The 27,354-nt window shown below is 38.2% G+C and overlaps 2 protein-coding genes and 1 long non-coding RNA gene across 3 annotated transcripts in view; all 3 read right to left on the minus strand.

The window, feature by feature from the left end:
- LOC139118688 (uncharacterized) overlaps positions 1 to 9,231 on the minus strand; it is a 14,934-nt gene extending 5,703 nt beyond the window's left edge. The window contains exons 1-2 of the long non-coding RNA XR_011548781.1: positions 8,931 to 9,231; positions 1,162 to 1,421 (exon numbers count right to left, since the gene is read on the minus strand). This is a non-coding gene — a long non-coding RNA (uncharacterized lncRNA). The remainder of the gene's footprint in view (positions 1 to 1,161; positions 1,422 to 8,930) is intronic.
- A 2,072-nt stretch (positions 9,232 to 11,303) lies between these two features.
- Positions 11,304 to 20,242, minus strand: LOC139118685 (sulfotransferase 1B1-like). Its single transcript, XM_070682105.1, has 6 exons — positions 19,856 to 20,242; positions 16,326 to 16,585; positions 15,723 to 15,846; positions 15,250 to 15,344; positions 13,080 to 13,284; positions 11,304 to 12,699 (listed from the first exon to the last, which is right to left on the minus strand). Exons 1-6 carry the CDS (start codon positions 20,004 to 20,006, stop codon positions 12,590 to 12,592), a joined length of 945 nt encoding a protein of 314 aa, XP_070538206.1. The 5' UTR covers positions 20,007 to 20,242; the 3' UTR covers positions 11,304 to 12,589.
- A 1,285-nt stretch (positions 20,243 to 21,527) lies between these two features.
- LOC139118689 (sulfotransferase 1A1-like) lies at positions 21,528 to 26,227 on the minus strand. The gene is made up of 6 exons (XM_070682108.1): positions 25,590 to 26,227; positions 24,551 to 24,810; positions 24,133 to 24,256; positions 23,851 to 23,945; positions 23,028 to 23,244; positions 21,528 to 22,278 (listed from the first exon to the last, which is right to left on the minus strand). The coding sequence occupies exons 1-6, from the start codon at positions 25,738 to 25,740 to the stop codon at positions 22,169 to 22,171; spliced, it is 957 nt and encodes a 318-aa protein (XP_070538209.1). The 5' UTR covers positions 25,741 to 26,227; the 3' UTR covers positions 21,528 to 22,168.
- Positions 26,228 to 27,354: the final 1,127 nt, after the last annotated feature.

Consider the following 27,354-nt stretch of genomic DNA (forward strand, 5'->3'; position numbering starts at 1 on the left):
TAAAACTGACGGTGATTTTGTAGCTCATTCTTTACTATTTCTAATGGTTTTTGGTAGCCGGTAACACACTTCGTGTTCGTGTCGATACATGGACGATCTGCCCGGGTTTTGTCTTTGTCAACACAAAAGATTACGTACACGAATGCGAAAGGCAATTACGCAACACTAAGTATTATACACAACTAGCCAGTGACGACACAGAACAAACAGTAAACAAAGTACACGAACTATTAGACAAAATGTACGAGAACAAACACATCGATCATGATACTTGTAAGTATCTTGATCCAGAAAACATAAAATCCGTACCCCGCAGTGGTACTTATTGCCTAAAATTCACAAACCTCGGCAAATTCTAAAAGACACACTATTCAAAACAAAATTTACTGAAGTAAAGAAACTTAGAACAAACAAACTGAACCACCAAACGGACTCACAACGAGACCCAAACATTACTATACTTGCCTCGCTACTCGAAGAGCAAGACCACTAAAATGCATTAAAATAATTTTTCACAAACACAAACTAAGGAAAGAATCTACACTGCGACTGATGAGAAACCACACTCGGGTTTCGAAACGCAAGCGTCAAAGGGGCACTCTATCAACTCTGTAACACAATAGGTCCGGCTGCGTCTCGCCATAAGCTTTTCCCTCACAAACAAAACATTACCATACACACTGATCCAAACTTCCCTACAAATATCCGAGGCGAAACAAACATTTTTGTTAACACAAACAATCGGATAAAAATGTACGAACACATTTTGAAACGAATCAAACACAAACTCGACACAAAAACATTTTGGATAGTCAGGTGGGAGCCTCTTTCACACTTTTGACATTCATTGCTCTTGTGTGGGGGTTGTCAACCTGATGTAATCGCAAATCCTCAGATTTCCATCTGATATAAGTATGTACGTAAACAAGAAAAGTAAACTCATGAATTTTAATAAACGGGGTGGCAATGACCAATTTTAAGCCAGATTGGTCTCAGCCACCCCGTCTAAGTCAGTATGGGGAAAAGTTGTCATGGACCAAGCTATTAAAATTAAAGAAGTGCACTACCCTGGTGAGGCTGCCCACTCCCGTCTCAGTGAAGTTACTGATTCCAGACATAGTTTCTGATATTAACTGCCTTGAATCAGTTAAATGTACATACTTTAGGTGTTTTCTGAAAGAACTGACTCGGCACGTAGTCCGGCTGCATGTGTGTTGCTACAGCCCTCGTTGAGGGCGCGTCATCAATAAAGTCCTCTATGAGCGATTTTGGATAATACAGTCCCTCTTGAAGAAGATCAGGGCCTTCTACTGGTCCGAATTCCAAGAGAGCAAATTTTTCTTTGAATTCAAAGGACTCTAAATATTCCAGGTCATTCACGTGGATAATTGCCTTTACCATTTCATTTACCTAGGTCGTACCTGTCGGAAACGGAGAGGATTAATTGTTAGTGTGGAGGTCACACAGAGGTAGTATTGCAATAACATTTATCCGATATATAGCAGATCGGTTTAGCGCCCAAATGGCGCACATTACTAGGGAAGCCACTTGAAAAACGTTAACAAACCCCTGTTAAACGTATGAAAACGAGAAAGTCCCGCTTTTCATGGAGAGTGAATTGTTTTTGGTTCTGGTAGGGTGTCGGCCACACACATAAAGGGCTGACGTTAAAAGTTTGATGTTTGATAAAGAACTAGATTGATTTAGTTTTGAAAGAGCGTTTTAACCTGCAAAGTTTTCTATCCTACAAATCGATAACGTCAGCAGGGGAAGCAATAAGTTTTGAAAAGAAATATTCATGTTCCACGGAAACTCAGCTCAGTTTTGTTCGAGTGCACATGCGACATCAAAACACAGACTGTAGAACTTTGTTGAGAGCAATTATTGTATTTTTTAGCCTTCTCAATACGTGCTGATTTATTTTGAATGACATTTCAACGCAAAATATTTCGGCTGGAGTAAATGCTAATGAGTTGGCCATGGGTGTACGGTATCCAGAGTTGTTTTACAGTAGCTATACAATCCAGCGGGAATTCGAAGGCAATAAAAGTAAAAGATATGAACGAATGTCCCCCGTTCTCATTGAAAAATCGGCAACACCGGCCAACTTGTTTTCCATGCTGCCCTACTTTCCAAATTCAATTTTGTAATGAGCAACCATATTACAAAAACATCATGACCTCATTAACATTCAAACTGTCAAATTATACTCTGTCCCTTTACCCCAATTACCCGCTTAGCAAAACAATAGCTATCTTCATGTCGATGATAAAAATGTCCGTTCGCCAAGGAAACCGCTGACAAGCGCTCATTTTCGCCAACAGAGTTGTGAATGTCCTCGTGTGTGACCTAAATTTACTGCCCTTTGTGACCGTGACGTGATAAACGCAGGCCGGAGCATGCACAAGGCTTTCGTGCTTGCGTCAATTAGAGTTTGTGCTACCCAGACTCCCCCCGGGCTCAGACACAGTTGTACTTGGTGCACTTATGAACATCTATCATAAATAATAACCCGGAAGGAAACACTTTGAGTATCTTCAATATTATTGTTGATGATATGGTTTTCATCATTTCAAACCGGGAACAGATCATCATTCGCTTAATTTGATATCTGGTGGTAGATTTATATGAGCTGGTCCAATTTCTAAGTCGTGGAGGAACTTACTGAATTACGTGTTCATATGACATTGAACTGATTGCATTGCTCTTAAGTGTAGTCATACCATTGTTACGTGCAGAGAAAACGAACAAAAGGGTGAACTCAGCAGTTAACGTTTAAACAAAATTTATTACAAAAATAAAACTAATTGCTAAGTCAGGGATAGAGTACAAGCTTTAAAAGTGTACAGACTACTTATCTCAGCTGGGACGGCAAAGCTCCAGTCTCAGAGTTGTAACAGTCAGTTGGATGAATGAACAGTCCTTGCAGGCTTGAAGCTGCACAAAGTCCACAGTATAAATCCAGCGTTGGCAGTGAAGGTCTTGAAAAGTCTTGAGAATGACTACTGCTGGAGTTTAGTAACACACAAGAGACACGATCCCAAAAGTCTGACTGGAAGCTGAGCACGTCCCTTTTATAAAGGCATATAAGAACAATCTAGAACTTTTATTGACATGCTAATTACTGTTCAAAAATTCTCCCTTACACAACTAATCAACATTCCAAACATTCCAAACATGACTAATTGAATTCAAGGTTGTTAGGTCATCAAGGGCAGTGACCTTGAGAATGTTCTAAGACTAATTGAACTCAGGTCATGATGAGTGTGGGGGAAATGACCTACATAACACACCCCCTCTTCAAAAAAAAGAAAATTTTTCAAAGAAAAATCTTTCTTTTGCAAATGTTATCTTGAAAAAGATTTAAGTACTCAATTTTTTTTTTTTTTTACTCTAAAGTAAAACTTCTTGAAAGCGAACAACAATAAACTCTAAATACGAGAGAGACAGTCTGCAATTAAATTGTCTCTGCCTTTGATATGTCTAATATCAAGATTAAACTCCTGTAACATTAAACTCCATCTTAGCAATCTCTGATTTTTGCCTTTAAATTTCTGCAGAAAAACAAGAGGGTTGTGATCAATATAAACCACTATTGGCTGATTTGAAGAAGTAACATAAACTTCAAAATGCTGTAAAGCTAATATCAAAGATAAACACTCTTTTTCAATTGTAGAGTAGTTTCTCTGGGATTTGTTAAATTTGCGTGAAAAATAGCAAACAGGATGATCTACACCATGACTATCCTCTTGCAATAAAACAGCACCAGCAGCCGTATCACTAGCATCCACAGCTAATTTGAATGGCAAAGTGAAATCTGGTGCAGACAACACTGGAGCACTTTGCAGTATGGCTTTAAGTGTATCAAATGCCTGTTGGCATTGCTCTGACCAAACAAACTTTACTTTCTTTTTAAGTAAGTTAGTCAAAGGCTCAGTAATTGTGGAGAAATTTGGACAGAATTTTCTGTAGTAACCAGCCATACCGAGAAAGCGCATCAGTTGTCGTTTGCAGTTGGTATGGGAAAACTTGAAATGGCACTGATTTTGGCATCAACAGGTTTTACCTCACCCTGTCCTACAGTATGTCGAGGAAAGTCACCCTCGCCCAACCAAACTCAGATTTGGCAAGGTTGACAGTCAACATTGCTTTGCTCAGTCTCTCAAAGAACTTCCGCATGAGCTTGATGTGTTCCTCCCAGGTGTCACTATACAGGACGACGTCGTCAACGTAAGCTGCACATCCGTCTAGCCCGGATATGACGTCGTTGATCATCCGTTGGAACGTTGCCGGAGAGTTTCATATCCGAATGGCATCACCTTGTACTGGAACAATCCGTCTGGTGTAACAAAGGCGGATATTTCACGAGCACGATCCGTCAGAGGGACTTGCCAAAATCCCTTCAGTAGGTCAAATTTCGTCACATACTTGGCTTTTCCCACTCGGTCGATGCAGTCATCAATCCTCGGGATTGGGAAAGTGTCTGTCTTTGTTAAAGTGTTGACCTTCCTAAAGTCCGTGCACATACGATAACTGTGATCTGATTTGGGAACAAGTATGCACGGCGAACTCCAGTTACTTTTACTGGGTTCAATAAAGTCATTGTCCAGCAGGTATTTGACTTCTTCCTGGAGATATTTCGCTTTTGTTGGATTCAGTCTGTATGGATGTTGTTTTACAGGCTTACTGTCCCCAACATCAACGTCGTGATAGATGACATTTGTCCTTGTTGGAACATCTTGAAACAGGTGTTTATATTCGTGGAGCAGTTCTTTTACCTGTTGTTGTTGTTCTGGCTGGAGGTGTGCCAACTTTGTAGACTCCAGCTTCTCCAGGATTTCTGAGTTCTGAAGCTTGACCGAGCCCAGCTTTGAGTTTAGAGTATTTTCACTCAAGTCAGTTTCAGTATCACTATCTTCATAATGGTTTGAACTGACTGCACTGACAGGCTTTGTCTTAGTAGGATTATCCCTATCTAAATATGGCTTAAGCATATTTATGTGACATAGCTGTTTTTGTTTTCGCCTGTCAGGTGTTATTATGATGTAATTTAAATCACTAATTTCTTATCAATTAGGTATGGCCCAAAGTAACGAGCATGGAGTGGTTTGCCAGGAATTGGAAGTAGAACAAGAACTTTTTGACCTGGTTCAAACTTCCGTTTTGAGGTGTTTTTATCGTATTTAGTTTCATTGACTGCTGAGATGACTCAAGATTTTCTCTGGCTAATTACATGCTTTAGAGAGTTTCGTACAAAAATCTGACACATATTGCAAAATATCCAGACAATCATCATTGTCTGATAGGAATTGCTCTTTAACGAGCTTAAGTGGGCCACGGACTGTTGTCCAAATACAAGCTCAAATGGGCTAAAACCAAGAGACTCTTGAATTGACTCTCTAACAGCAAAGAGCAGAAAATGAATTCCTTCATCCCACTGTTTCTCTGTGTCAAAACAGTAGGTCCTAATCATGTTTTTCAAAGTTTGATGAAATCGCTCAAGAGCACCCTGACTTTCTGGATGATAGGCGGATGACCTATACTGTTTAATGCCTAGCTGATCCATTACTTGTTGCAAAATACCAGACATAAAGTTGGAGCCTTGATCGGACTGGACACATTTGGGGAGGCCAAATAAAGTGAAAATTTGACTAAAGCTCTCACTATAGTCTTTGTCTTTATATTTCTCAGTGGTATGGCTTCTGGGAACCGAGTTGATGTACACATAATTGTCAGCATGTACTCATTTCCTGATCTTGTTTTTGGTAGGGGCCCAACACAGTCTATTAGTATCCTACTAAATGGTTCTTGAAATGCAGGAATTGGCTGTAAAGGGGCCTTTGGAATGGTCTGATTTGGCTTTCCTACCATTTGACATGTGTGACAAGTTTTACAGAAATGTGCTACATCCTGCCTGAGATTAGGCCAATAAAAGTGACTGAGAATTTTATGATAAGTTTTCCTGACTCCTAAGTGACCAGCCCAGGGCGTTTCATGGGCCAGGCGCAATATTTCAGCACGGTAGGGCTTTGGAACCACAATTTGATGTTTTATAGCCCAATCGTCATCAACCAAAACATCTGGAGTTCTCCATTTACGCATGAGAATACCAGATTTTGTATAATAGGAAACAGAGCTATCTGAAGTTTTACCTTCATCATCTACCCTGTCAAAAAAGACAAAATATCTGGGTCTTTGTGTTGTTCTGCAATAAGATTTGATCTAGAAAATGTCTGACTTTGGTCAGCAGAAGTTTTACTGGAAGTTTCAAATCCACGAGGGATAACGGAATGATCCGTGTCAAACACCTGACTGAGAAAGGTGTCATTTAAGTCAACATCTGTGACATTATTTTTGAGAGTATTTTGATTCTCGGAAGTTTTCTTTGACATGGCTCGAGTAATGGCACATGAAGGAAATAAATCGGGTATCTCTTGTTCAATTGGCTCTGGATCCTGATCTAAACTAGGATTATCAGTCACAAGTGGATTAGTAATGACCTTGTCCCCAGCAAGGTCGTTTCCAAGAAGAAGGTGAATCCCTTCAAAAGGCAAAAAAGGCCTAATACCTAAAGTCACAGGTCCAGAAACAAAGTCCGAAGACAAATAGACATTATGGAGAGGAACAGGAATAAAGTTATTGCAATCTACCCCCTTAATGAGAACTTTAGAACCTGAAAATGACTTTTCAGAAAACGGCAGGGTATCTGCCAACAAAAGAGACTGGGAAGCCCCGGTATCTCTTAAAATTTTGACAGGGGTAGCGGAAGAAAAATCACTAGAAAGTGATATAAAACCATCATGAATAAATGGCTCGAAAATACCCATAATGCTATCTTGAGAAGAATTGACCTTGACCTCATTAATTGGGGATGAGAGGGGTTTAACCTCAGAAAATGTGTTACACACATTATTAGACTCTAATTGAGTTGATGAAGAAATAAAGCCGGTGGGCTTAGATCCACTTTGACCACTTTGACCTTCACGTTTTCTTTCAATTTGAAACAATCTGACATTAAATGGCCGTCTTTCTTACAATAATTACAAGAAAGTGTACCGAACTGTTTGTCAGAAGGAGATTGAGACTTGGGATCTGGTGATGTGGGAGTGTTACTTGAACTCTGTGAACTGTTGTCATTTGATTTTCTACTGTCCTTTGAAAAATTCTTGGATGAAAAGGAGGAGTTAAATTTACCTGCATTGTTTCTGTAGGAAAAGGACTGGGATGGTTTGCTGAGAAATGAAGATTTGTGGGTCAATGAATAATCATCGGCCAAACGTGCAGCAACCTCCAATGTATCTGCCTTTTGTTCATTGATAAACGTCTTGATGTCACTCCGAATGCACCTTTTAAATTCCTCAATCAAAACAAGTTGTCGTAATTTGTCATAATTCTGACTGACCTTTTCAGAAGAACACCAACGATCAAACAGTTGTTCTTTTGTTCGAGCAAATTCAACATAAGTTTGATCCTTTCACCTTCTCACAATCCCTAAATTTCTGACGGTAAGCTTCAGGCACCAATTCATAGCCCTTGAGAATAATTCCTTCACAGAATCATAATCTGAAGCCTGCTCTACTGACAACTGAATGTAAATTTCTCTGGCTTTACCCACCAAAGCACTCTGCAAAAGCATAGACCAGGACTCCTTAGGCCAATCCAGACTCTGAGCAATTTTCTCAAAATGAAGGAAATATTTATCAACATCCTTTTCTTGGAAAGGGGGAACTAGCCTGAAATGCTTAGTGATGTCAAACTTGTCTGAAGGGAAGAATTTTCCTGACTGTCCAAGCTCTAAACGTTTCATTTCTAATCTTTCCTGCCTATCTTTCTCTCTCTGTCTTTCTTCCATTTCTAATTGCATTTGTATTTTTTCTTTTTCTAATGCCTGTCTCTCTTTTTCATTTGTAATTCTAGTTTCTTGATCTCCAAATTTGTCTGCAATTCTAATTCTAATTTTCTGAGTTCAGAGGTAGACTCGGGCTCATAATCTTTCAGGGTGGATTCCTCAAATTGGCCTAAATCAACTAGATGTTTGGCAATACGGTACTGTATTTCCCTCTTGCGCATAGATCTTTTGACATCTACTTTAAGGAAATTGGCCAGTGCTATGAGGTCGTCTTTTCTGAGAGAATCAAATGTGTCCTGATCAAGGTCATCCATTTCCTCTGGTTTAAATTCCGCCATGATTAAATTTCGCTGAGTTCACAGTATACAGTAGTTTTGAAAAGGCTGTCAAAATGTTGTCAAACGGCTCAAAATATTCGTACCCCGGACAAGCCCCCAATTTTGTTACGTGCAGAGAAAACGAACAAAAGGGTGAACTCAGCAGTTAACGTTTAAACAAAATTTATTACAAAAATAAAACTAATTGCTAAGTCAGGGATAGAGTACAAGCTTTAAAAGTGTACAGACTACTTATCTCAGCTGGGACGGCAAAGCTCCAGTCTCAGAGTTGTAACAGTCAGTTGGATGAATGAACAGTCCTTGCAGGCTTGAAGCTGCACAAAGTCCACAGTATAAATCCAGCGTTGGCAGTGAAGGTCTTGAAAAGTCTTGAGAATGACTACTGCTGGAGTTTAGTAACACACAAGAGACACGATCCCAAAAGTCTGACTGGAAGCTGAGCACGTCCCTTTTATAAAGGCATATAAGAACAATCTAGAACTTTTATTGACATGCTAATTACTGTTCTAAAATTATCTCCCTTACACAACTAATCAACATTCCAGAACATTCCAAACATGACTAATTCAAGGTTGTTAGGTCATCAAGGGCGGTGACCTTGAGAATGTTCTAGACTAATTGAATTCAGGTCATGATGAGTGTGGGGGGAATGACCTACATAACACCATTTTCCAGGAACATGTACTGTGAATAGTAACAGAAACACGTCAAACGTTTCAACGTACAGAATGTGTTTGGCTTACTCGATTTGTAGTAGCTTAACACGAAAGTATCGTCGTTTCTGATATCAAAAATTTTGTACACGGTGTCGATGGTGTTGCGGCCACAGATTGTTGGAAGCAGGTAACCAGGCCTTTAGTAGTACGTCTTCTTAAACGGCGGTTTCTCGTCCATTCTGGAGTCCAGTCAGCGAAAGGACACGGAAGATATAGTGTAAAATGCAGTAATGGTAACGATTGCTTAGGGTCAGTGAACAAACATAGACCAAACATGAATTAATTGAACAAGATTCAAATGACGTATTTACATGCCTCTTTTAGAAACAGGAATTCATCCAATCAAAGATAGAAATGCTAAAGGTTAAGCGTCAAAGTTCATCTTCTGTGACCTGGTACTAATATTTATCCGTCATTAATAAAGTCCTCTGTGAGGGATTTAGGGCATTGCACGCCCTCTACTACAAGGTCAGGGTGCTCTGCTGGTCTGAATTCTAATGTTGCAAGTTTTTTTGTAAAACTCGACCGACTCCAAGTGTTGAAGGTCATCAGTGTGGAGGATTGCTGTTAGTATCTCGTTAGTCCAGGCCGTACCTGTCGAGGTCATGAACTTGATCAAAACCAAAATTTGACAAAAATGTGTTCTGAGCATTTTTAGAGGTCGACGACCGTGGCCTAGACAGCTCCGCCAAATATTAAATGTACTTTGTGTCAAAGTTAAGATAACAGCTCAGCGCAAGCTCTGAATTGGTTTCCTACGAAAGTCGTGCAAATCTGATTTTTTTTATTTGCAACCCTATGAATACTCCAGATGTAATGTTTTTAGCAAAATGCCGTAAAAAAGTACTGGGAGATATTGATTAAAATGTCATCACAGAAATCACCGTTTATCGCGAAGGCAAATTAGAATGGTAATTTAAGGTCAATTTCTCAAGCTAGAATGTCATTTCTCTTCTTTTGAGACAGGAGAACTTGTATACAACGGCATATTTTCAAGGCAGGTTTTGAGTTAGGCCAACTGGCCAACAATCATGATAAGAGAGCAATCTTGGCGGAGGGACTGCGATGGGAGTAATGAAACAGAGACAGAGAGATGGGCGGAGGCAAAACAGCAGGAGGAGAATCTTTCATAGAAATGTATGTCCTTACCAAAGAAGCGCCCCATCATTTCATACTGTTCATATTACCCGCACACATTACTGAATGAAATATCGCCTTACCTGACTTAGCGTAGGTAATGAGGAAAATGTCATTATCCCGAACATCGAAGTTTCTATTCGTATTATCTATGGTGTTGCGGCTCATAATGGCAGGAATAAGACAGCCAGGCCTGTAGTAGGTCTTATTGAACGGCGGTGTCACGTCCGTGGTTGCTCAGTTGTTTAAGACTTGCAACAAAATGACATGGAAGTGGTTGATGTGTCTCTCAGCGATAAGACCAGAAGCATACGGCACAAAATCTGGACAACCAGAATGACTAAGCAGTTTTCAGGGGTGTTTTTTTCAACGGCATATCAAACGGCTTGATGGGTCTATTAATTCACCTTCGAGATTAGCTTAGGAATTCTCATTTTCCTCGACCCAATAAGATTATCCGTGGTGCTTTGTTTAAATTAGAACAAAATGCAAGCTCCCTGGTAAATCTTTAATCTAATTACACTTGATTTAAATCAAAACCATCAGGCAAAGCAAACTCTTCCGATAAAGTCTATGGACAAACGATCTTCTTGATGACACGGTGGAAAGACCGTACACTTGCTCCTAAGCTGTGGCCATACATCAAAACAAAGTAAATTCAAGGAACAAACTTCAGCATACTGTCGCGTAAGTGGTAGGCTGTTGTGTAGATCGTGGGGTAAATGCGATGGCCCACGGCCAGTAACTGCTGCCGGGAAAAGCAACGGGGCCAGTCTTTAAAGACCGTAGCGCCAGAATGTCACTTTTTTACGAAATAATGGCTGATTTTGCGTTGATGATTTCTACAATGGTATGTCGACTAGCATATAAATGTCCCAGTTTAAAGGGTCATCAGCTGTTATGTTGTGAATTTTAGCCATTAATTACAAACGAATTTGACATAATGTCACACTTAAGGGGACAGCACCTGTGCTTCGTCAGCTACATACAGTGAAATATTAACGTTTGAGTCAACAGCACACTTGGAAGGACGGTGTACAGTCACATTTTAACCTGTGTTTAAGCGCTGCCTGCGCATGACCTGTGCACTTTCTTTTGTCTGTGCCTGACATAAGCTAAACTCTGCTTCTATCTTGACTGCATTGTAATGATTGCCGACGAATATCTTAATAACGATAACGAAGTACCAGTTTCTTTCATCGTCAAGATATATAACGATCTTTTTTTTGGTACGGAGACCATAAAGTCAGTGGACAGCAGCTCTGACTTATTAGAATACAATTATTTAATACTGTCATTTCTCGACACAGCACCAGCCTAAACTGGAATACCAAACACGTAAATATACAAAATCATACTCACATTTTTTTAAAATTTACTCCCCAAAACATGACAATGTGAAGTTATCCCATATTTAACATCACTTCGTTAGGTCATATTGTTATCGAGTGAGGGGTGCATGCCGCATCACACGAGTCGAAGAGTTTGTATGATGCGACCCGTATTCTCATTTCGGTGGCAATACAACCCAACCAAGCTGTTGTACAGTAAGATAATAACCTATTTATCACGGAGAAGTTTCATGAAAATCAAAAGGACAGTTTCATTGACAAGACTATGTTTTTTTATAATGCCGCTAGGCTGGGAACATTGTACAGGCGAAATTTGTCAGTATCACACATTGCCTGGCCATAAGGGCAACTGCATACGTCTGTACCCCGAGGAACTGTGTGATTCACCCCAAAAACAGTCTGTTTTTTTTTTGGGGGGGGGGCTGGGTGACGTATGCTGTTGCCCTCATGGCCAGTCAATATAGTTTTATAACACACCTCAACAGCAGTCATGCACAAGAACGTACCATACACAAAAATTGTCGCATGTAATATGTTGGAATGGTTCTGCAAGGAAAAGTTTTTTTTTCCGACAGCGTCGCAATACTTCTGCAAAACGTTCAATGCTCCTTCGATTATCGTTTTGGTCCGTTTCGAATCCTTGTTGGAAACCAGAGCATTCAGCTCTTCAGAAAGTAGGATAAACCGAGAAATTTCACGACTATTGTTTCACTCTTTGTTTACATTCCAGTTCGCGCATGCCCAAATATCGTTTATGATGTCAGCGGGCATCATTCAAAGTTTTTCGGAACTGATGTCAGGCAACAGTCTCGACAAATGATGCCTGGTGACGTCGACGTCGATCAGCACAAAATGAACGCATCCCACATGACTATCAATTGACGAATTTGAACACAAACTGCAATGAGGTGTGTTATCATTTACAGTCACACCAGTGTGTTCAATTGTCGTTGTCAAGGACGAGCGAAATGGCGAAACGTTTCGACAGAGAATCTTTCCTTCTTGTCTGCAGGTGATTTGTGTTATCTTAAAATGGTCAAACCAATCTTACTAGCCCAACAATAAAACTACTGAGTGAATTGGATTTAATGTACAAAATGACCCCTACTATCAGTTATGTGCTACTCAGTACGTTTGACTCGTTTGTTCCTAGTGTTAAAAGTTCGAAATATCATGTCACCGTTGCTAAATGTAAAGCTAAAAGTGGTACATGACATCTTCATAGCCTTTCATTCCCTCCTTGTACACCTTATCGAATGCTTCGGCCTGTGCAACGGTAAATATGTCCTTCCAACCGCCGACTTTACCTGAGAGAGAGAGAGAGAGAGAGAGAGAGAGAGAGAGAGAGAGAGAGAGAGAGAGAGGGGGGGAGGGTTGATGTGTTTTGTCTCTCTTTATAGTAAACTGTGGATTTTAAATTAGACCACCAGTACATTTTAGCTGACACACTCAGGGAAATCGCTACCTTTGTGCAATGATCACACACGGCGCTTACATTTTATGCCTAATGTACCAAATCTTACACATTCTGTTTCGATATATATATATATATATATATATATATATATATATATATATATATATATATATATATATATATATATGTATATATGTATATATATGTGCACGTTTACTAATATTAAATCAAGTAAGATGTACATCTAAACCGTACAGTCTATAATCTTACCTTTTCTTTGCCACGCTAAATTTAATGTTTTCCCGTATCCCTTATTTCTTTTTTCTTCTGGTAAAAAGAAATCCGGATTCACTGCTCTTTCGTTCCTCTCCTTCATCACCTGGAAACTCGTTGCATGCACCACGGCATCCAGTTGTTCCTCGGTCAGTGGTCGGCCGATGAAATCAGCAATAATCTTAATTGCTTGCTTTGGATTCTGAGCCAATGTTTTAATGAAGAGAGAGAGAGAGAGAGAGAGAGAGAGAGAGAGAGAGAGAGAGAGAGAGAGAGAGAGAGATATTGTCTTCCATGTGTTTAGTCTTTCTTCACTACCACAGAAGATCTGTGCGCATGTATACAATTATCATTTTTATATAGTGTTAAGACTTATTAAGTCCTACATTTCCGTTGAATTATCAGCTGAAAAAATTGTTTTAAAAAACTAGAAACACTCAGTGAACTTTTAACATGGTTCAAAGTGTTCACCGCAAGGTCTCCATTTCGACAAAATGATAAAGAGAACAGCTTTCTGTTAACATTACCAGCGGTTTTATTCCTTAGTATTTTCATGAAATGAAGGTTCTGTGTCTCATATTTGAACATTACGACGACGAAAAATGCTGTTGATGGCAGTGGTGGCAGCGATCCTCTTGACCTACAGTGTTTGCTTATCTTTGATTTTCTCGCATAAATTATGATTTCATTCCTTGAAACGAACTTTCAACATTGACAGCAACAGATGACGTGTCAAAAACGCAGTAATTATTCCCGAAAAGAGTAGATGATTTTCAAGCTTAAGGCAATTTCTATGCTTATTTTATTCACCAGGTAAAGGTAATCGATGAAAATTCACCATGGAAATAATCTTTGAAGGAAAAAGTGAAGAAAAACAGTATATGGCATTATGAATCATCTTCCAAGCCAAGCAAACTGAAACTAGAATATGAAACTAGAAACTGAAAAATATAAAGAAAAAAGTGTAGTAAAGTAAAACATATGACGAAACTTGATTAAATAGATAATCAAACAGAGGTTTAAAAAATATTGAATTTTTAGAAAAGATGTTTTGCAAGTCTTGGTTGCTCGACAGAGACAGAAATACACGTAGTAGTGTCCATTCAATTTCCGTTTTAAGAATTTTATTTTGCGTGGAAGGATATTATGAATGATTTATAATTATATCAGGCAAACCTTTTGTCTTTTAAGGTAGTATACACCTCGAAAGCGAAAGACTTAACCTTATGCTGAAACTTTCCTTGATGGAATTTTCAACCATTCTCTTTGAAAATCAGAATTAAAACTCGGGGTCACCCTGCAGATATTGATACCAGAGAAACAAATTACCCAAGATTTACCGATATTTGAAATTCAAAATGGCCACCATCGATTTTCAAAAAACTAAGAAGCTGAAACTTTTTTCTACACAGAGAGCTTTGTAATGAGCCCCCACAAGTGATAGATCAGAAAAGAATTCAATTGTAAAGGTTTGAGAGTCCAAATGTCTGTCCCCAAAGCGCGTTCTATGTTAAATTGAAAAGTCCGCTTAATCAAAAGAGCTTTCCACGGACGGTGATGGTGAAAGTGATGTATATGACGTTTGTGATGAAGATGATACATCTTTTCAAAATGGGATAGGAATTGTTCTGTTGTTTTGCAATTACCCCTATCCTTTTATATTCATCTTGCAGTCTCTCATGACAATGTAACGGTGGATGAATGAGTCCTTCACCGTTTGCAGATTGGTTACTGTGTTGTCATATTTATACCCCACGTGAATGTGCGTCATCACATCAAAATCGAACTATCTGATCACAATAATTCCGTGATTTACAATGAAAAAAAGACACCTCGATAATGTACCGCGCAGAAAGTTTGTTCGCAAGAACGCTTTTGATGAAAAGAAGCCTTCAAAGATTGTTCGTCAGTATGATCGCATTTGCTGAATGAAACCGGGTAAAGTTGTTGCTCACAGCTCGTCCCCATCTTCTTTGTTTGCAGAATAAAACAAAAATGACGTAATGAATATCTCACCCAAATTTCGTGGTTTCACGGGGTCGGGTAACTGGAACCACACGTTTTTTTATCAGCTCATGATGGTAACGACAATGATAATGATGATGAATTTATATTCAGAACGATTAAAGAACACAAACACATAAGGAACTTCATGATAGACACTAACCGCTTTTATGTCCTCAAACTTCAACCACAGCATCCACGGTTCGTCTTTGTATTTTGACCATTTTTTATAAAACTCCCAAAAAGCACCACAAACAGCTACAGCAAAACAAAATGGTGTAAGTTTATCATTTATATTTTCATGAAGTCAAAGACCCCGAACCAGAATCATCCTGAATGTCATGCGGTATATATATATATATATATATATATATATATATATATATATATATATATATATATATATATATATATATATATATATATATATATATATATTTTGCTTGTATGTATGTATGTATGTGTGTGTCTATGTCTATGTCTATGTGTGTATGTGTGTAAAGTGGGTGGGATGGGTGTGACAACGGTAGGTTATGGAAGATTTGATATCTGAGACAAATAAAACATATATCTAGGTGTAAGGGAAATTTATACCTTTACAGGAGCTCATTGAAGAAATATTAAAATAACTCTTACTATTGCCTTTGATAAATTCTTCATACAGCTGTTCCCAAGTGCATGGACTGAAGAAGGGAGTGGTATTATGCCAATGATAAAGAGATACTAATACGTCTTTTGGGTTTCTCCTCACAAAGATTGTCTGTAGAAAAAGAATATGTGGCAATCATGAAACAAACCTTACAAGCCATTTTTGCTCTGCACTATATCAAATCAATATAATAAAAAGTTGAAGGAAAACTATTGCTGGTATAACATCTTTTAGTCTGCGGCGCTTGACTAGTAAAAAAAAATCATAGGTCACTGAACGTTCAAGTCACTATGGAAATGTTTGATATTTGTCTTGTAAGAGTTGTTGTTTAAACTGGGTACAAACATAATTCTCACTTTAATGATGCGTAAAATTACCCTTGCTTCGTATTTTACGCTCTCGAAGCAAATGCTTGTTTGAACTTCATTAAGCATGTCCGGTCTAGCTATTAAAATACAACTTGAAGAAAAGCCCATTCGTGGGAGGCTGCACTGCCTCTCATTTCGGTGAAGTTATTGATTGAATATTTTGGTGCCATCTCAGGCATAATTTCTGATAGAAACTGCCTTTGCTAAGTTACATGTACATACTTTCGGTTTTTTCTGAAAGAACTGAATCGGCACGTAGTCCGGCTGCATGTGTGTTGCTACAACCCTCGGTGAGGGCGCGTCGTCAATGAAGTCCTCTATAAACGATTTCGGATAAAAAAGTCCTTCTTCGACGAGATCAGGGCCTTCTACTGGTCCCATTTCCAACACAGCCAATTTTTCTTTGAATTCAAGGCAATCTAAATATTCCAGATCATTCACGTGGATAATTGCCTTTACCATTTCATTTACCCAGGCCGTACCTGTCGTAAACGGAGAGGATTGTGAGTCACATAGAGTTAGCATTGAAATTACAACATTTATCTAGTATGTAGTTTATGATCAGTTTAGCGCCTTCAATAGCGCTCAGTACTTAGGAAGCCGCTGGAAAACGTTCACAAATCCCAGTTAAACTTGTGAAAATGAGAAACGACTTTCACATCTTAAAACTAAGTTCCACTCTTCATTGCAAGTGTGATAATGCGTTGTTTGATTCAGGTAGGGTGAAGTCAATAAGCCGATAAAAGGCCAACGTCAAAAGTTTGACTTTTGATAAAGAATTTTGTTTGTCCTAGCTGACGAAGAGAGTTTTAACCTTAAAAAAGTTTTCTACCGACAAAATGATACAGTAAATAGACGGAGTTTTTTGAACAAATACAGGAGAAACGCTCAATTTGATGGAAATTCGGCTCATTTTTGTTTAAATGCACTTGCGGCTTTTACTGACTCGAGTTTTGCGTCAAAACTCATGACTGTAGACCTTTGCTGCGAGGGGGGAATGTAATTTTAATACGCTTTCCAATGCATGCTCATTTTTTGCGTTAATATTTAAACACAAGACATTTTGGTTGCATGAGGGTACAGGGGCAGTATTCTGATTAATTGTAACCAGAGTTGATGTACATATAACTATACTTTCCTGCAGGAAGTGAAAGATATCAACGAAGGTTGCCTGTTAAGAGTGGAAAATCAGCCACACAAACCATCTTGTTCGTTTTCCATGCTTTCAAGCTACTTTTCATGTGGGAAACTGAAACTTGTAATTTGCAACCATACAAGCATCCAAACACCTCACCGACTCCATCAAATCCTACTCTGTCCTCTCTAACTACCCGCTTAGCAAACTAATAATAGCTATATTCTCCTGTCTATGATAACAGATTGTCCGTTCGCCCATGAAACCGCTGACAAGTACTCATTTTTATCTTTCGCCACAAACTTTGTTTAATGTCTGCGTGTGTGACCTTATTTTCCCCCTCTTTGACGTCATGAAGGGAGGATGGCGCATGCGCTACTTTCGGGTAGTGCTACGTAGAGTATTGTGTTGACCAGACCACGTTGTAGTCGGTATGCTTTTGGACATAAGTCTTTAATAATAACCATAATGGAAACAGTGCGGTTCAATGTAATTTGTGAGCATATTATTTTTATCCATTCAAACCCGGGAACAGATCACCGTTCACTTCATTTCACCTGACAAGAGCACCGTGGTCGTTTTATATGAGTTTCTAAGGGAGCGTTCAGTTATTATGGCCGGGGATGTGCCGGCAAATTCTTCCTGCGCGTCAGTCAAAATAAGTGAACCCCTACCCATTGCACCAAAAAATTGATGACCCCGTTTTAAGATGCCAAAAATTTCATGACCCCCTCCCCCCATTGCTTGAGTAAAGCTGCACACACTAACACCTCTGGGGATAAAATCCATAAAAAAAAGATTCTCAGATTTTTTTCAATGACCCAACTTACAAACTCACAAGGTGTTAATGTTCAAATTTCCCCTTGTGACTTGCTATAATTTGATATTATCCCTCAAAGGGATTGGACAGAAATTAGGTGGATTGCATTATTTTTGCGCAAGCGTGTGTGTACAAAATTTTGATATTTTGATTTAATTGATAATCAGCTGTTGATTATGTTGATTCACTTTACATGGTAGTCTATGAGAAAACTATGCAAATTTTTTCAATACAAAACTATATCTATGCATATATAGATATTTGATAAGTTACATAAGCGTACTTAATTGGAATAGGGTTGTTAAAACTTGTATGTGGACAAAAAGATTGACTTTAGAATTTCACTAGAAATGTTCGTCCACGATACATGGGAGTCTATGATAAAATTGTGAATAATTTGTTTTCCAATGAAAAACTTGCTACACTTGTGCATATTCAGACGTTCAATAATTCACATTAGTGTACTCGATTACAATATGATGGTGAAAGGTGCACACTATATGTACAAGAAATCTGATTTTGGAATTTCACCGAAAATGGTCATCCATTATACATTGAGGAAACTATGAATAATTTTTTTCCAATACAAAAATAGGTAAACCTGTGTATTTATGTACTCTTGATTATTAATATTTGATTAGACTAGGGTGGTAACAAATGGATGTGTTTGCCTGACATTGGATTTTGGAATTTCACCGAAATGTAGATTCACTGTTCATGGGAGTCTATGAGGAAACTATGAATAATTTTTTTCCATTACAAAAATAGGCAAATCTGTGTAATTTTGTCCCCTCGATTAATAATATTAATGTAATTGATTAAACTAGGGTGGTTACAAATGGATATGTACGCAAGACACAGAAATGCTGATTCACTATACATGGGAGTCTATGAGGACACTGTGAAAAATTTTGTTTCAACACAAAACCATCTAAATCCTGTATTTATAGACATTTGACAATTCATTTTAAAGTCTTAGTTAGCCTAGGATGGTTAAATGTTGATATGTGTGCAAGAAATTTGATTTTGAAATTTCACTGAAATGTTGATTCACTATACATTAGAGTCTATGAGAAAAATACGAATAATTTTTTACAATGCTAAACTACATTAATTTGTCCTTTTATAGGTGTTTGATAATTGATACAAATGTACTTGATTCAAATAGGGTGTTTGAAAGTTCAGAAGTTGACAACAATTGTGGTATTGGAATTTCACCTAAAAGTCCCTTTTCATGGCACTAGTAGTCTATCTGTAGGTAACTGTTAAATAATTTCCCTGACCAATCTTGCTATATTTCTATGTGCAAGTAATAGGAATTGTTCATTGCCCTAAGTGACCTCGATTTACAATAAAGCTTAGCCTCAGAGTTGCCAAGTCGAGATGTTCATGTGACAGAAAATTATACTTTTGTTGAGATTTACAATTAAATGACTTCAGAGAATGAAATCATGCAGCGAATCGTTTTTATCTCCCAGAATATTTCTGAACACTGAAACTCTTCTCGACGGGACGGATACTCATGAAAATTAAGTGACCCCCTCTGAGCTGTTTGACAGATACATGACCCCCCTTTCCAGTTTTCAAATTTAAGGTTATCCCCTGGATTTTGCCGGCCCACCCCTGGCCGTAATAACTGAACGCTCCCTAAGGGGTGGATCACCCATCTTTTGGTAGCTCAATGGATGAACTTACTGAATTACCGATATTGAACTGATTGCGTCGCCTTAAGTCATATCCCGTGAAAAGTGACATAAAGACGTCAAACGTTTCAACGTACTATTCTGTTTGACTTACCGGATTTGTAGTAGCTTAACACGAAAGTATCGTCGTCTCTGATTTCAAAGTTTTTGTTCACGGTGTCGATGGTGTTGCGGTTACAGATTGTTGGAAGCAGGTAGCCAGGCCTGTAGTAGTAGGTCTTCTTGAACGGCGGTTTGTCGTCCATTTTGGATTTAAGACAGCGGATGTATACGAAAGATAAAATGTAGGTATGATTGCGTTGGGTCACAGCTCAAGAATAGAGCACATATGAATTAACTGAATAAGATTCAGTGGGCGTATTTTAAGTGCCTCGTTCAGAAACAGTAAGTTAACCAATCCCAGATAACACTAGAGGTTAAGAGTCAAAGTTCACCTTCTATATTTATTGACCGGACTTCATAGGGTTTAACTACTTTGTACATATAATAAATAAGGCTTGCTTTTTTTACGTCATGAATGTCTTACACGTGGACACCGGGCAATGAATAATACTTATGGTGATACAACATTCTACAAAACATAATACTCTGGCTGATTGTGGGCGTTCACTAAGTCATGTAAAATCGGCACGTCTGTGCATTGTTAACTTTTCTCGGAGAAATGATGAGTTGGAGAACATTTGAATGACGGAATGTCCAAAAAACATCGGATTTATTAGGGAGAATTGGATCTTTGAATTGATCAAATTTATCAAAAGTGTTGAGTGCTTTACAGCTGAAAGTTGCCATATTACAAATTACCCATGAAAAACAGGTGTATTGCAAAAAAAGGCAGATGAGCTTACATTCAGAATAAACTGTACTACACTATCCAATCATCAAACAAATTAGTAACGGTCGTGGTACAAAATTGTCCTCTTCTCGTGTTGTCAACGGCGAATTTAGGCCTTAATATTCGCAACGGTGAAAGTAATAAATTACCATTATAACAATAAGCTATGCTGAGTCCTAATGTTAAGGTCAGAGGCAAGGTCGTGCCTTGATTTCGATACGGTCTATTTAAAAACCATGATTTCTCTCAGGGAAAGTTACACTAAATGGCAATGATTTGAAAAAGATTTAAATAAGATTTATTTGCAATCCGACCAACTAATTTAATTAGACAGTAAAAGAAATTAACACAATTGGAACTAATTTGGGATGATTGGATAGGGAAGTAATGTCGGTTTAAATGTAACCTCATCTGCTTTGTTTTTGAAGCAACACTTGGTTTTAGGAGTAATTTGTAATTTCCAACATTCAGCTAAATGGCACCCGATGCTATTACGAAATTTGAAAAAATATAAAGATCCAATTCTCAAAAATTAGTTTTAATTGAGAAGTTGTTCCCATGGTGAATCACTGAGCATTCTCAAAGTTCATTGACCGCTTTTTAAATCAATTTAATGAAAATGTTCATGCAACAGCTAAGGCGAAAACTAACTTTTTGACATTCACGAAAACGAATATAACGAATTCTTTGGACAAAGAGTTTACACAATATATATGGAAACCGTGATATTCAAACAGAGCATTTGGTCGGCGTGACAGTCAAGGCAAATCTTCTTTGTCGAAAAAATAACATCATTCAATCGACAAATCATTTCAGGACATATTGTCATCACAGAGTGCAAATATAAGATATTCGATAATTGTCTTAAACTAAAAAAATAAAATTATCAATAATAGTAAACTCATCAATAATTTTGCATGATTTTGGGGAAGATTTCGGCATTTCAACTAGGCACATATTATTAGCAATAAAGAGTACAGAAACAAGTTTTTACTTTAAACAGACCATAAGAAGCCTGTAGCATCGAATGTTTAAATGCTAGGCAAAGCAAGATCAAATATAATTTCATGTCACTTCGTCAGTTTTCATCTCTCCCTATCGTTCATTCTTCAAATACACAAAGGTGACGGTCGTTTACATTCGTTTCAGTGCCGGCTGTTTACTGTAGTTGAAGCATCAAGAACCCAGAGAGCTGAATTCGGTCTGAAAATAACTGAACGTTGATCTTTAAATCCAATGTTTTTATCTGAATCCTTTATTTTGCAAAACTCGCCATGATTCTTCCCGTCACTACAAAGGCAATCAAATGGACAATAGCTGTGATATTGATCAATCTAAAGAAAGTACTACAAAATGCATTTCCGAAAGCAGAGATAGCAAGCCAAATATGATTGATATTGCCTTCAGTAGGGTCCCATAGGTTATTTAACAATATTTGCTGATTAGTATCGCATTAAATTGATAGACAGGTGCAGCTTTTAAGGTTTGGTTTTCTTGCATTATTTTCTTTTGTTGAATTGATATGCCAAGCTTTGAATGTCTTTCTAAGAAAAGCCAAATCTTGGAAACGGAAGACTAAAATTGGTACATAACATCTTCATATCCTTTCATTTGCTCCTTGTACACCTTATCGAATGCTTCGCTCTGTGCAACGGTGAAAGTGTTCTTCCAACCACCTACTTGACCTGAGAGAGAGAGAGAGAGAGAGAGAGAGAGAGAGAGAGAGAGAGAGAGAGAGAGAGAGAGAGAGAGAGAGAGAGAGAGAGAGAGAGAGAGAGAGAGAGAGAGGGGAGGTTGAGAAAAGTACTATTACCGTTACGGCAAGCGAACTAATCATTAACTCTCAGCAAATTTTTTGTGTCACTTCCCTTCAATAACCCTGAGTTAATCAATCGGTACTGTTTATACAGATGAATTGAATAAAAATTGATTCGCAAAAAAAACTTCAGTTTTGTTCAGCATCAAACGTGTGGCGTTTCCCTATAGTAATCAATAAACATATTTAAGAATATGTTGTTGTGATACACCTATTAACTATGTAACACAGCTATAGGCGTTTTATATATATATATATATATATATATATATATATATATATATATATATATATATATATATATAATATATATATATATATATAATATATATATCCTATACAGTACCAAACAAATAGATTCTCATTTTAACATCTGAACACGTTTGAGGAAAATTACTGCACATGCCGATTAGAATACCGGTAGTGAAACAGATGTAGACAATTTCTGACAACATGGTAGCCAGTGAATACCACATGACTTATTGCTATCATTGCTAGTATACCTCAGACAAGGAACAACGGATATATTTGCACTAACAGTTACACTGAGTAAACTTTATCATCAACTTTCCTGATTGGTGTACTTTTCTAACATATTGACATTAAAGCTTGCCTCACCTTTTCTTTGCCACTGCACTTTTGGTTTTGTTTCTCCGTCCTTCCCACTCTCTCCACTGTTGTGCCCATTCGGGAAAAAGAACTCCGGATTCACTGCCCGTTCGTTCCTTTCCTTCATCACCTGGAAACTTGTTGAGTGCACCACGGCATCCAGTTGTTCCTCGGTTAGTGGTCGGCTAATGAAATCAGCAATCTTCCTTATTGCCTGTTTCGGATCCTAATTCAATCGGAACATTTGTGTCACAGAAAGACGGCACTGAGTGCTTGCCATGCATTTAATACTGCTCCTCTCCATAGCACTTACTTGTCTTTCACAATTACAGGTTCACATTCCCAAAAATTGCTTAGTTTGAACATGAATAATCTGCTTTCAAAATACCTCGTAATTTATCACGATTTATCTTGAATCCAAGATAGTGATTCATGGGGCTGAACAATCCTAATAAATTTGCCAATAAAGCGATTTGGCGTTCTGTTCTCACTATATAGAGATACGGATAAACGTTTTAACTCTGTTGTATTACTCTAATTATTGCTTGTGATGCTGAAGATGATGATAGTGATGATAGTGGCAACGATGAATATATTGATGATGATGACGATGAATATGAATATTATGATGATGGTGATGATGATGATGGTGAAGACGATGATGATGACTACGTCAGTGTTGATGATGATGAAGAGGAGGAAGAGGAGGAGAAGGAAGACCATACTGAAGGAAGACCATACTCATGGAGAAATGGACAAAGAACGGAAAAGAGAGGGAATATTACATCACGTTATGAGGATATTTGTTTGAAACTGTAAGTTGAAAACAAACCGCTTTCATGTCTTCAAAGGTCAACCAAAGCATCCATGCCTCTTGTTTGTACTTGGACCACTTCTTGTAAAAGTCCCAAACTGCACCACAAATAGCTGGAGTGAAATAATATTAAAGTTTGCACCATTTTACAAGCTATTTATGGACATCGGTACAAGCTACTTCTTTCCAAGCGATGCTTACTGGCTACAACATAAGGACCTAGACACAGAAAAAAACACCGAAAACAGCTCGGTAATTCAAATATAATGGGATCTCAGGATATAAAAAAAAGAAACTTACAGTTTCCTTTTATGTACTCTTCGCATAACAGCTCCCAAGGACATGGACTTAGGAAAGGAATGGAGTGATGCCAATGATAGAGTGATACGACAGCGTCTTTTGGGTTTCTGCTTACAAACACAGTCTGAAATATTGTGATATTTGGAAAGTTAACATTTTTAGCAGCCTATGTTATTTACGGTGTATTTAAATATGAACAACGTTTTCTAAAAAAAAATCTTCATAATTCTAGCAATATGAATGCCGGCGTTCAGAAAGACTCATGCTGTGGCGTGTAGATGTCTTTATTTTCGCAAGAGCGGCATTTGTAAAGTGATAAGCGCGCTGATCAAAGCCTGTGTAGAAAATGCTGTGGAACTTCATGTAGACTTCATGCAAATACTCTAAGAAACATTCAACGGAGGATTAAAATTCGTACTTTCGGTTTTTTCTGAAAGAACTGAGTCGGCATGTATTCGGGTAGCACATGCGTCGATAGAACCCGGGGTGAGGGCGTGTCCTTGATAAAATCCTCTATAAACGATTTTGGGCAGAAGACGTTCTCTTCGACCAGGTCGGGATGGTCTGCAGGTCCAAATTCCAATGTAGCCAGCTTTTTGTAAAACTCAACCGACTCCAAATATTCTAGGTCATCCACATGAAGAATTGCCTTCAACATCTCATTTGTCCAGGCCGTACCTGTTGAGGTCACCAAGGATTGTTAATGTGGCAGGCAATTAACATTTTGCCCTGTTAGATAACTTAGCACAGAAACCGCATTACGGTGGCACGTATCTTTACAATTCAGAAATCAGTTTAACACCTCCCGATCGTTTTCGCTCTAAAACCTCCCGAACTTTTTCGCTCTAAACATGTTTTGATTTCGGATACTACTCTGACAGACGAAACGTAAATATATGGAAATAACGACGGATTTAGTCTGTCAACAGAAATCCGGCTTTTTTGAAACACATTGTACGAGTAATTTTAAATTCAAACAACTACATTTGGAGAGTGACGCGTATGTGATGCCCAAGAGTCACGATGAAGGCTTTTCAATCTCTCAAAACCTAGATAAAATTAAGGCAGTATGCGCCTCGAAAGTGAATGACTTAAACTTTCGTTCAAACTTTAGTTGACTAATTTCTTGACCATTCTCTTTCAGAATCAAGAATAAAAATGGGGAGTAGTCACAGTGCAATTTTGGTACTGTAGAAACAATCAAATTAGCTAAGATTTACCGATATGTTAAATTAAAACTGGCCGCCATTAATGTGTTAACACTATGTAGTAAATATAATTTTCGATTTTCGAAAAACTTAGAGGGTGAACACTTTTCTTACACCAAAAGATATATGCAATGAGTGCCTCCCACGGGTGGTAGATCAGAAATGAACTGTAAAAGCTCGATAGTTCAAATATCTGGCCCCGAATTAAACGGTTTTTCCCCGCGAACGGGTAAGTTAAGTTATGCTCACCAGACTTTGCGTAGGTTACCAGGAAGGTATCGTCGTCCCTGATTTCCAAGTTTTTATACACGCCATCGATAGTGTTGCGGCTGAAGATCGCCGGCAGAAGATAGTTAGGTCGATAGTAATACGTCTTCTTGAATGGTGGTTTCACGTCCATATTGCTTTGTCCGGGAATGTAGACAGCAAGAGATTACGAAGAAAGGAGCTATGATATGTGGTGAAAAGTAGTCTCTGTGTACTTTTGGCAGGTGCACACCCGTATATATTTCCCCCGCTGTGGACAACATTTACGTGGGCGGTCCAGTATCTGTCAGACAGTTTAATTACAACTAATATCGCAGGGCTATTGTGATGGCAAGTTGTTGTGTTACAAGAAAGTTATTCATTTATAAAAGTCCCGTTAGACGAAATTTCTTGACCACGTGATCCCAACGAATTTCCAAATATTATACGTTACACTGGACTTTTGTCGATGAAGGCATGTAAATTCGAGCATTGCTCTATATGTCCTGGGTTTCTTGTGTTAGTATCACTGTTCTGAACAGATGAAACCTGTCAAGTGACAATGCCGTTGGCTATCAGAGGGCTGTTGTCTGCGAAAATGCCTACAGTGAACCATGGAGCGTTATCATTGGGGAGGTGACCGTACATCTAAATGCAAAAACGTGTGATGTACAGACAAGCCAGCCATGTTGATACCATTAGACACAGAGCGATCAAACAGCAAACTTCTTACAGAGAAGCTGTTCTATGAACAACTAATATTTTGCGGGCAAATTGATCGGTTGTTCTAATGACGAAGATTGAGGGACAGGCTTGATAACAAAATTGGAAACGCATGCACAAAGGCTGAAAAATTTTCGCCAATGACAATTGGAAGTAACATGGCCCAGCTTCCCGCACGTTTAGGAAAACGAACTTATCCTTTGGCCTAATCCGAATCCTACGGGCAGAATGTGCCCCGAGGACAGATATCCGGGCTTTCAAACATTTGCTATATTCGTTTGGCCTACCACTCTTGGAGGCTCATTTTGAAGCTTATAGAGTGAAAGTCTTGAAATTCAAATTGCATCTTAAACTGTAATCACAATTTCAAATACAATGTAAATATAAAGTTTAAAGTACAACAAGTGTATTAAATCTGATCATAATATTAATTCTTCTGTCATGAGGTTCTGAATGCTTGAGCTACACTAAAACCAATATACATTTCTCAATCTAAAATCATCACTGTAGCTTCTGAACTTTCATGAAAAGAGGATGTACTCTTGTATTGGCCCTTTCAGGCCATTACATATTATGCAAATTGTAAACTTGCACACAGTACAAAGCAGCCCTTGCCTTGTTTATTCATTACACTTGCAAGATTTATTCTTGCCTAAGTGAGGCTCCTAAAATATGACAGTTGTTAATCGTCTCGAACTCATTTAAGGTCTTTAGGGGCCGGCCAGAAGATAACATCAATCATGTCATTGAAAATGCAAAGGGACGTCTTCTCTTGAGTGAACCTTAGCCCTTGAGTGATAAATTAGTCTTCTGTGTTCACGGGTGCATGCAGCAACTGTATCACCCCTATTGTAACAATCAACCCAATTTTTAAGAAAAGTCAACCCCATATGGGGTTAGTATGATTTCTCTCAGAAAATAAGATTTTTAAATAGTTTTGACCGAAATTGGTGAAAATTGCTACGAAACAAACTTTTGGCATGTATATGAACGACTTGATTTATCTTACGAGTAGGCCTCTTATCCCTAGGAACCTGTACAAATT

This window comes from Ptychodera flava, chromosome 19 (assembly GCF_041260155.1).
Source record: "Ptychodera flava strain L36383 chromosome 19, AS_Pfla_20210202, whole genome shotgun sequence".
NCBI classification, from domain to species: domain Eukaryota; kingdom Metazoa; phylum Hemichordata; class Enteropneusta; family Ptychoderidae; genus Ptychodera; species Ptychodera flava.

Coding starts and splice junctions, on each gene's coding strand:
- LOC139118685 (XM_070682105.1), bottom strand. CDS start 20,006: ATGGACGACAAACCGCCGTTCAAGAAGACCTACTACTACAGGCCTGGC. Junction 15,345..15,722: donor AGAATTTATCAAAGGCAATA/GTAAGAGTTATT, acceptor GTTTTGCTGTAG/CTGTTTGTGGTGCTTTTTGG. Junction 13,285..15,249: donor AGTTTGAGGACATAAAAGCG/GTTAGTGTCTAT, acceptor ACATTGGCTCAG/AATCCAAAGCAAGCAATTAA.
- LOC139118689 (XM_070682108.1), bottom strand. CDS start 25,740: ATGGACGTGAAACCACCATTCAAGAAGACGTATTACTATCGACCTAAC. Junction 24,257..24,550: donor TCTTTCAGAAAAAACCGAAA/GTACGAATTTTA, acceptor ACAATATTTCAG/ACTGTGTTTGTAAGCAGAAA. Junction 22,279..23,027: donor AGTGCAGTGGCAAAGAAAAG/GTGAGGCAAGCT, acceptor TCTCTCTCTCAG/GTCAAGTAGGTGGTTGGAAG.